This window comes from Amphiprion ocellaris, chromosome 16 (genome assembly GCF_022539595.1).
Source record: "Amphiprion ocellaris isolate individual 3 ecotype Okinawa chromosome 16, ASM2253959v1, whole genome shotgun sequence".
Lineage (NCBI taxonomy): Eukaryota > Metazoa > Chordata > Actinopteri > Pomacentridae > Amphiprion > Amphiprion ocellaris.
The window spans coordinates 31,886,221-31,896,926 of NC_072781.1; the positions used below are offsets into that span (position 1 = coordinate 31,886,221).

The following is a 10,706-nucleotide window of genomic DNA, read 5'->3' on the forward strand; positions in this document are numbered from 1 at the left end:
TTGCCAAATTAAGGTGACCTGGACATCCCAACTATCAGCTCTGGAAAACAGACGACACAAAAACTGATCTCAGCTCCACATTACAGCCAAAATCTAATCAGCAGCTTGAGAGGAAACTGTCCACCACATTTCAAACCTCTGCACATCTGTACAAGCCTAATTGTTTCTGTGTGAATGTAATGTGATTCGCCTGTCAGAGCTGCTGTAAACAACCAGCATGGACTTCCTGCTGCAGCCTCTTGGGTTTGAACAGTTATCAGCTATCAGCCGCTGCTTTGAGCTCCTCACCCAACCTGCTCGACTCTCCTCAGATTTCTGAAAGGGCTGCATGCACTTCCTGGTGTTGGCCTGAGAAACGGAGACACCACAATACAAACCCGAAGGCCGACTCCTCCTCCTTCACCTCTGTGGATTTATAGGACAGTGCTGTGAAGTATTTGGGCTGAGAAGAGCACAGCTCTACAGGGTCAAAGAAAGGTAGTGGCTATAAAATCACTTTGTGGGCATCAACAAGAAGTAGTTTCCATTGTAGTATTATAACTAATTTGGATAATTAACCAGCAAAAAACAGTCTTTGGTCCATTTGTCTCCTTTTTCATTAGTATTAGGACTGTTTGGGGAAAAGGAAATGTAAGAAAAGTTTGTTCTTATGGGGTTCTTTCTAAACACACAATAACATTAGATTCTAGTAGAATTGCAGCAATTTATCAGTTGATCGAGTACTTATCAACTGTTAAACTAGAAAAGCACTCAGAGAGCGCAGTACTCCTCCAAGGCTGTTCATTCCCCATATGGCATTGTCAGAAATACAGCTTTTTTTTTTCTTTTTTTTTTTTTAAGAAATACAGCATTTGTTTATTAGTTATTAATGATCAGAAATCACAGCAACATAGAATGTGTCCATTTAATATAGATGTACCCAAATATACCAGATAGATGTACCCGCGTGACCTAAACATGTAGCGGTGAAAATTTTCTTTAAAAAGTAGGAATTATTTAGAGTTTTATAAAGATTTGTGGTCCTCAGCGGTGGATTTGTAGTAGGATCACAATCACGTGATCATCAGCAGGCAGCTGACGTAATGTTCACTTGTCATGGTTACAGTGACGCCGTGCCGCTATCTCACAATGATATAGAAATCTTTAACAAATCCGTGGATCCAGACTATAAGCTGCATCACTGCCAAAATCTAATCACATGGTCTTTGTGTCATTTCTGACCTTCCCTGAAAATCTCATCCAAATCCATTAGTCTGTTTTTGAGTAATGTTGCTAACAGACGGACGGACGGACGGACGGACGGACGGACGGACGGACGGACGGACGGACGGACGGACGGACGGACGGACGGACGGACGGACGGACAGACAGACGGACAAACAGACAGACAAACCAACACTGATGGTCACCTATCTCCGCATTCCTTTGGGGAGTAATTCATGGTAACTATTTTGATAACAGATTATTCAGTTAAAGTAATCTTGTACAAAAACAATGGTAAAACTCATTAAAATTCACTGATTAGAACCTCGTAAACATGAACATTTTCTGCTTTATTTCCTCCTTTTTGACAATAAACTGAATATCACCTGAAGACATCATCTCAGACTTTCAGCAACACTGGACAACATCTAAAAACCAAACAACAAATTAATGAATTCAGAAAATAATTGTCAGTCACAGTCCGATTTAAAAATGCAAAAACATCAGTTTCACTTTACTTTTATGTTTCACAGGTGCTGTATATAAGGATTTCACTTGCATTAAAAACCCAATATTACCCAGAAATTCCTACTAAAATAACCTCAAAACGAGTCACAAAATACTAAAGGAAACATTCAATGTCTAAACTAGATTTAGAAAGAAAACCTGATAAATTTCAGAGAGATTTGGGTATTTTCAGAGGATGGAAATCTGTTCTGTATATGTGTGATTTGTGTGTGAACAGTTAACAGCACTGAACTAAATGGCAACATATGAAAAGGAAAGTGTCTTTTTTTCCCTGCTGTTCAAATGTGAGAAAACAGATGTGGGGAAAAAAGTTTGGCTTTGCATGTCTGTCTGTGTTTTTGGTCCGTCTTTGTGTTGCAGTTAAAACAAGATGAACAGAATAATTAGCTGCAGTTGTAACTCTCTGAACTCTAAAACCCACAGGCTGATTTGAAAGGCATGTTATCTTAAAAAAAAAAGTGAAAGTGACACTTTATAATCAGAGCCAGAAACTGTAAATAACAGAAAGAACTGACAGACTTTCAAATAGTCCTTGAGCTACTCATCTGTTACATGTGCGCCACTGAGAAAAATATCCAAAGCATTGAGATAACATTACTCTACATGCCTGATTTAAAAATTTGTTTGGACCAGATTCAGTAAAAACCAAAGGCTTCTGTTAATATATCAGTGACTCACCCACAGACAACAGTTAGATCATAAAAATGAGAGACTTCTAGCTAAACTAAAGGCAGCGTTTACACAGACCAAAGAGGAGACAATTATGCAAATTAATTGAAAATATTAAATATCTACAGTTTGCAGAGCCACGTTTTTCAGTATTAATAACACTTGTGGGCACTTGGAAAATGTAAAATTTCAACAATTGTTTTTTCTTTTTCTGTGATTTATGACATTATAATTGTGTCATACTGCACAGAAGATATTTGTGAGTTCTCTCTACTTCTAGCCATGGTTGTGCTGTTTCCACAGATGTGTAGGACTTCATACTGCAGTGAAAAATGAGCCCACAGTGACTAAAAATGTGACAGGAGCAAATAGAAAACATCCAGAAATGCTTAGGGGTCAGAGCAGAGATGTCAAACATGCGGCCCGTGGGCCAAAACCGGCCCTCCATAGGGTCCAATCCGGCCCTCGGTTCGACTTTGTAAAGTGTAAAAATTACAGAGAAGACATTAACTGCAGATTTAAAATGATTTCTAGACCATGACAAGTTGTTTTGATCATAAAGTAAAATACTAGATTGCCCATTGTTGTTTTATCATTTTGTGTCTCATTTTTGTAAAATTTTGTCTTGTTTTCTGTTTGACTTTTGACGTTTGTCTCATGTTTTTGTCGTTTTGTTTCTGGTTTTTGCCATTTTGTGTTTACTTTTTGTCTCGCTTGTGTTTTTTGTCTACTTTATTGTTACTTTGTTTCTCTCTTTTGTCATTTTGTCTCGTTTTTGTCATTTTGTGTCTCATTTTTGTAATATTTTGTCTTGTTTTTGTTGTTTTTTTTGTCTTTTCTTGTCTGACTTTTATCATTTTGATCATAAAGTAAAATCCTACATCATTCAGTTCCAGATAGCTGTGACTAAATGTTGTGTTCCTTTGTGGAAACTCTGTGATCTGGAAGTTGTAATGTGTAAATGATAAACTGAGGCATAATATTGTTGAAATTGAACTTATTTTCTTCACAAATTCCAGGTTGTTCATAATGTTTAGTAAAAAGATAATTCCTTAAATGTGAACATTTTCAGAATGCACTTTTTTTGCACTAAAGCAAAGGAACCATTAGGAGTTGTGGTTATTTATAGGTTATTATGCTGTGATTTTATTGGTCACTGGAGATGAAATTGGGCTGAATGTGGAACCTGGACTAAGATGAGTTTGACACCCTCCTTTAGAAGATTTATCATGAAAGACAAACAGCTAAGATAAAATATAAGGGGGAAAATTGTGTACAAGACGCGATTCTAATGATTTTGTTCAACCACCTGTGATTGAGTGTGATCTGAAAAAGATCAAGTGATTGTTGACCCGCCTAAAATAAAAATCAGCTTTTCAGGAACTGAGAACGTGTAATCTTGTTCACGCCTGACAAGCAGACAGTCACAACAGCTCTGCAGCGAGGCGGCGGCCGTGTGAAGGTTAAACGGTGCCATGAATCGGCCTGATGGCTGAATCAGGAATAAAAAGCACAAGAGCAGAGGGAGCAGTGAATGTGGGCTAAACCCCGAGGAAAGAGGCTGCACTGAGTCAATGCTCACTGAGCCCTGCTGTATCACTTACTGCACATATACGTAACTGGGGCATGATTAACATGCAGGCTATTACGCAGCTACAGGCCTCCGACTGCAGCTCTGACTCTATGAAAAGACGCAGATATGTGTCAAACGGTCAGGTGGCCTCAGTAATCCCTCTACAGGAGCAGAAACTGATATTAAATACGGAACTAAGCCACAGAATTTCTGCTCCTCTCTGCTGGAGAGAATAATTAGAATAACTAAGGAATACTAATGTTGGATAAAAGGATATTTAGTGTTTTATTCAGTGCAGGTAGTAATCTGATCGTTCTCTGCATTGGATATGAGCACCTTGCTTCTATTTCCAGCTTTAGGGATTAAGAATAACAGAATTAAGGCACCTGATCTTCTGTTGTTTGGCACAACTAAACGCTCATGTACAGAAGCATCCATGCAGTTAAGTTGATCTGTGTATATAAGATTCTTTAATATTTACACTACTGCTCAATAGTTTGGGGTGACTTAGAAATGTCCTTATTTTTGAAAGAAAAGTGTTTTTTTTTAATGAAGACAACATTAAATGAATGATAAATCCAGTGTAGACATTGTTAATGTGGTAAATGACTATTGTAGCTGGAAACAGCTGATTTTTAATGGAATATCTCCATAGAGGTACAGAGGAACATTTCCAGCAACCATCACTCCTGTGTTCTAATGCTACATTGTGTTAGCTAATGGTGTTGAAAGGCTCATTGATGATTAGAAAACCCTGTTATGTTAGCACATGGATAAAAGTGGGAGTTTTCATGGAAGACATGAAATTGTCTGAGTGACTCCAAACTTTTGAACGGTAGTGTAAGTCAGTACCTATTTCTAAACGAAAGAATTTTGTGTTTTTGCTGTTTGTCTTGGGTGAAGTTGCTTTGCGTCACTACTTCCTTGTCTTGATTTTTATATACATGCTAAAAAAACAGGAGGCTTTTCAATTCACATTAATTCACATATTTTTGTATGATTTATATGCTGTGCATATGTTTTAACCTTTATATTTTTTTCTAACTTATACACTATGGAAATGGTCATACTGATGACTATTAGTGTTGGTGTTCTGTCGGGTTTGTGGGTTGTTTGCCTGATAACATGCTGCTGTAATTTCCTGTAAAGGATCAATAAAGTATCATTCTAATACTATTCTATTATAACATCTTTATTAAGTCTGCAGATTATCTGTATCTTTTGTTGCCCAATGAGTTTTTGGTCACATATTTCTCCAGTCACAGAAAAAAAATACAAAATAAACAGTATAACTATGTTTATGTCCATTTAGCCCCCTTCAGATATGCACTCTTTTCCACTAATCTGACAGGATATGAAAGCATCTGGCTAAAGGAACAACCTGTTTTCTGTAAAAGTAGTCGTAGCAGTCACGCTAACAGACAGGCATGTACACAATGACGACGTACGGACATGGGCACTATCTGATGTCATGTATACAGTAAATACTGTACTCAAAATGTGGGAAATGATCCATGTCTGAGCAACCATCACCTGATGAAGCAGCAATTTCACATATTTATTTCTGAAAAGTGTTTCAGGATCTGACTGCCCTTCTAGGTCCACCAGATTTGCTTCTATTTCTTTATTCATTCTGCTTTTAAACCATCAAATCTTTCTGTATCTTTTCTGCCAGTAAACACACAAGGTAAGGTAGTATGTGTCCACCAGAAAGCCAGATTTAAACAGTAGAAGTCTTGAAACGATTAGTCAATTAGTCGATAGAAACGTTCAGCAATTTAGAGACAGAGAATTTGTTGAAGTCAAAACAGTTTCAGGGGAGGCTCAGTGTGTTAATCAGAAAAAGAAGGTCACATAGAACAACCTAAATATGTTATCTGGGTAAAAGACAGTTCAGAGATACAGCAGCATATGAGAATTTAACTATTTTCTCACTTTCCCAGAGTCAGAAACTAATAAAAGCCTCAGAACAGACTTTTTTCAAGTATTTTATGTAGTTGGAAGTGACGTCAGATTGCTATATCGGACTACTTTGGTTGAGCTGTTGAGAATCTTTGGGGTCAAATATGAGAACATGAACCCACAGGAATCCAGAGAGTAAAAATAAGCAAGTAAACTCCGAGGGGAGCCCCACAATCTGAAACCTCTTAGCTCAGAGTCATGTGTTAAATGAAATATGAAAAAATCATTTCCTGCTGTAGCTTCTCCAACACCAGAATTTACCAGTTTTGATCATTTTATGTTGTGATGAGTTGAATCTGTGGGATTTTAATTGTTCAAGGACAAAACAATTGTACAAAATCTACAATGTAAAAATATCTATGAAAAACTCGACGCCCTAATTTGCTCCAGAAGGTTCGTCTTTTGTTCATAACCGACCTATGACCTCTCTGAACAAACATTCGTGATTACTCTGGCATCAGTGGGAAAATATCTTCATTTATTCCCAGACCTCCATTCTGACCAAACAAGGGACTCATTCACAAGCAAACAGCTAAAACCACAAATATCTCCAAATAAAATCGATTTGTCACATTCACAGAAGCTGAACAAATGCCAGAACCCTACTAGAGCTGCAGATCTGATCATCTATCGACATCCAGACCAGACGAAGGGAGATAGGAGCTCAGGAGGGACGAACCGTGATGGGAGGTGGATGATCCTAAAGACTGAACCTACAGACTAACAGGGTTGTTGATGCTCAGGACGGGCGTTTGGGGGTGAAAACAAACAACAACAAGCATGATCATTTCATATACAGGTAGTTTTTAGCAGAAAACTACATCTTCTATTATTATTTCTAAAAAAAATTAAACAAAACATCAACTATGTTAAAGTAAATGAAACCCCAACTGGTTAGAAAACGGAATTTATGTTTTTATTCTCAATTATTTCTTTTTTTTTCTTCTGGTGAATTTATTTTGAAACTGGCTAAAATCTGTTTGGGAGGCAACAAAAATTCCTCTGTGCAGGAAAAACCCTGGCTGGAAGCAGGAGAATATTGCTAAAGCATCCTTAAATAACTTGCAGAACAATCTTTCTGAACAATCAAGATTCAGGTTTTTAATTTCATCTTGGTTCATTTCCAGTGGTGCTTGTTTTAGTTGATTCATTTCATTTAAAACTTATGACATAAATTCACTATTAATGTTGCCTTTTTTACATTTTATTGCTCAGTTTCTTATTTGTGTGCAGACGTCTTTTATTCTCTTACATTACAATGACACCTTCGTTCTTCAATGTACTCTGAGTTTAAATAAAGGTGGAATGAATGAATTCATTAATATGTGACTTCGATCTTGAGACTTTGATGTCCAGACAGTTTTCTAGAGGTCAGAATGACCCAACCGTCAGAAAGCATTGATTTTTAAATCCTTGTTATTGATGAAATGACACAAATAGCAGAGTGTGAAGGAGGCTGTCTGTGGGAGTAACTATAAGGACATGAAAATACTATAAAATACTGGATTTAAAGGTGTATTATTTCACACTTGTTGAATTTTTTTTATTATTTCCACTCATGTTTGCTTTTGTCACAACGAGTGCTGAAAAAATGTTTATCTCTGTGACTAAATTAATAATTTGTAAAGTTTTTCAGCTGCTGATGAGACTGATTTAACTAGGATTTAATAGCTGTATTTAAATAAGCGTAATAGAAAGGCAGGCAGCTTTAGTCTGTGCTGTTCAAGTGTTAGAGTTTCAGACAAAACATGAGCCCTGAAATCAGTTAAAGTGGATGGATGCACAAAGAAATTTCTGATTTTTATCACCTAAAAAAACCCTGTAAAGTATTTAAAGTTTCTGTCAGATTCATGATGAGTCTGAATTAAAAGGGGGCAAGTTTATTAGTTGCAGTTGATGGCCTTTTTTTTTTTTAACAACATCACTGAACAAGTATTAAGTATTCATCTGGAGTGTGAAATGACCTGTGCTTATTGCCGTCTCTCCACTTTTAAACCATTAAATCCACACTGTCTGCATCTCTTATCCCAGTAAACAAAAAAACAAACTGTTTAGCGAGGCAGGTGTGTGCTGCAGACATCAACCAGAAAATCAGAGCTTCAGACAGTACAACTGCTCAAATTATTAGTCGATTAATTAGTCAGTAGAACAGAAGGATTCCAAGTCATCCAGGTCATGGTGGTCTTAGGAGCTTGAGAGGAAAACTTTCAGAAATTTCAGAATTTCTATTGAAGATCTAACCATTTGGAGACTCAGATGGTATTAAAGAAGGAGGCTGGTCTCCTCAGGGAGGGTCAGTGGATTATTTACCAAGGAAATCACATAGAATAGTCTCGATATGTGTTTTTTGGTTGTAAAGATACTGTAGTTTTGGAGAATTTAACCATTTTTTCCCACTTGACCGGACACAAAAACTAATAAATGCTTTAGGATAGACTGTTTTCAATCAATTAGTGTAGTCTAGTTAAGTTTCTTGTCTTTATCTCCTTAAAAAATCTGGAAAGTCTGCAGTGATTGTCAAATATGAAGGTCTTTGTTGGGTAAATAAATCCAGAAACTAGAACTGTGTTTGGCTTGCAGTGGATTTTTCGCCACATCACTGAACTGTGTGCTGACTTGATTTTTACCTGGTGAAGAAATCAGCGATGCCGAACCTCTTTGGCATCAGCTTGGGGTCCGAGCCGTCCGTCTGCTCGGTCAGGTCCGGCAGCTTGTCCGGGGCGCTCTGCCTGCGACCCGCCTCCAGAACCGTCCTGAAGTCCTCCTCGTAGCACTCGTCTCCGAAATAAAAGCCCCCATCCTCGTCGGGGGACAGCGGGGTGGCATCGCAGCTCAGGGACACCGCAAGGTTGGGGATAGTCCTCAGACTCTGCGGCCTGGCGGGTAAATTGAGGTCACTGAAGTCCTCCTCGTCCTCCCTGGTGGTGGGCTCGGACAGCGGGCTGGAGGGGCAGGGCGAGGGCGGTTTGGCACTTGATCCCGGGTTGAGGGAGTCCTTGGAGGGGTCGGGAAGGTGGAGGAGCTCAGCCGCATCTGGCACATCCTCCCCCGGGCACCGAGAGGCCAGATGCCCGCTCCGACAGCACCCAGACCCGGCCTCTTTTTCTCGCCTGCTCTCCGGATGAATGTCGGTGTTGTTGTCGGAGTCTGGAGAGTCACATGTCGCGGTGTTCACGATGTGCAAACCACCGTTGGCTACTTTCACTTCCTCACAGTCCACGTCGCATAAACCGAGTCTCTGACCCAGCAGCTGGCTGGAAAACAGCCCGGCGTGTTTACTATAAGCAGTGTCCCCCTCCGGAGCGCCGTGCCCCGGGCTGTCAGCACCCCCGTTGGGCATGTTTACATCCGGACAGAGAGCCGCCTCTGGGCAAGCGCAGTTCCGCCGGTGCTTCCCCGAGCATGGCAGAGAAATCCTGTTACAGCCACCCTCCTTTACCTCCTGTCCGGTGCCCTGGGTTCCCCCTCCGGTCTGTCCCGCGGGGTGCATCTGCGGGTCCGTCTCGGCTGAAACTCGACCCCCGCACACAGCTGGGCAGGAAGCGTCTGCGGTCCCTCCTCCTCCTCCTGCTGCTGCCGCTGCTGCTTCCCCTCCTCCGGCCATCGGCGGCTCCTCCTGACCGAGTGACTCAGTAAATCCGTTCAGGCCGCCGTGGTCGCCGCAACCCCCCGAAATCACACAGCTGTCAATCAGGCGGCCAGGGAGGTAGCTCTCCGCCGCCACCAGGTCCAGCATGATGTTCCTGCCGTGTGCGGCCGGCTGTCCGGGGGCGTCTCTGTTTACATTCCTCCCGTTACCTGTCACATAAATACGACCCCTGCCGGCCTCCTGACCCCCGCTGACACCGGCTAGCAGGGCCAAGCTGCGGTCTTTGAGTGCGGTGTGACCCGATTTCCCCGCTCCGTCTCCCCCTGCTTCTTCTTCGTTCTCGTTCAGGTCGACGGCTAACGACCCTCCGTTCTCCGTCGTCGTCTCCATGACAGCTCAGTCCGCCAGGCGAGCCGCGGCCCCGGGCGTGAATTCCTGCAGCCCCGTCGGCCGAGCTCCGCAGCAGCAGGTTTTGTTGTTCTTGGAGGAAGGGGCTACCATTTTTTTTAGCCAGCGATACCACAGCGTTACCTGCCTCGCACCGGGAGTAACACGCTCATTTCGGCCGTCCAAGATGAGAATCTGTCCCCGGTGGTGCGGAGTTTAATGTCGCCGGAAGATTAATTAAATCCTCAACGTTCAGCCGTTTGCAGCAGCAGCGGCGGCGGCATTCCGGCCACGGTCCAGCGCCATCTTGAAAATACCCCAACAATGACGTCATTCGCCCCGCTGGCTGGCTGTGTTTTGATTCGCTGAAGAGGTTAGAGTGACTCCTGCCGGTCACTGCCTGTAACTGCAACAGGGAGCCAGGGACCCAACAGCATATAGGTCATTCTAGAATATGGGACATTCGGGCTTCAATATTTTGTAAAAATAAATCTTCTCTTTTACTATTTTCTGCTCCATATTCATCAATATTAAGTAATAAACTATCAAAGGCTTGATTGGCTCAGCTTACACACCAATGGTAGCATTTTTTCCATGTTTTTTTTGTTGTTTGCTAACCCTACTCTAATCACAGTAACAGGGTTGCTAATCCATGCTAGAAAATGCTAAAAACAAGACACGAAACGACTAAAGCAAGACACAGAATGACAGAAGCGAGACAGAAAGTGACAAAAACAAGACATAACACGACAAAAACAAGATACAAAATGCTCAAAACAAGACAGAAATTGACAG

General features: G+C 41.1%; 1 protein-coding gene across 1 annotated transcript in view; it reads right to left on the minus strand.

Moving 5' to 3' along the window:
* Positions 1–10,229, minus strand: part of LOC111562832 (TBC1 domain family member 12-like) — a 41,654-nt gene extending 31,425 nt beyond the window's left edge. Inside the window, exon 1 of the mRNA XM_023261577.3 lies at positions 8,563–10,229. Coding sequence (XP_023117345.2) covers positions 8,563–9,914 — 1,352 coding nt within the window. The 5' untranslated portion in view covers positions 9,915–10,229. The remainder of the gene's footprint in view (positions 1–8,562) is intronic.
* Positions 10,230–10,706: the final 477 nt, after the last annotated feature.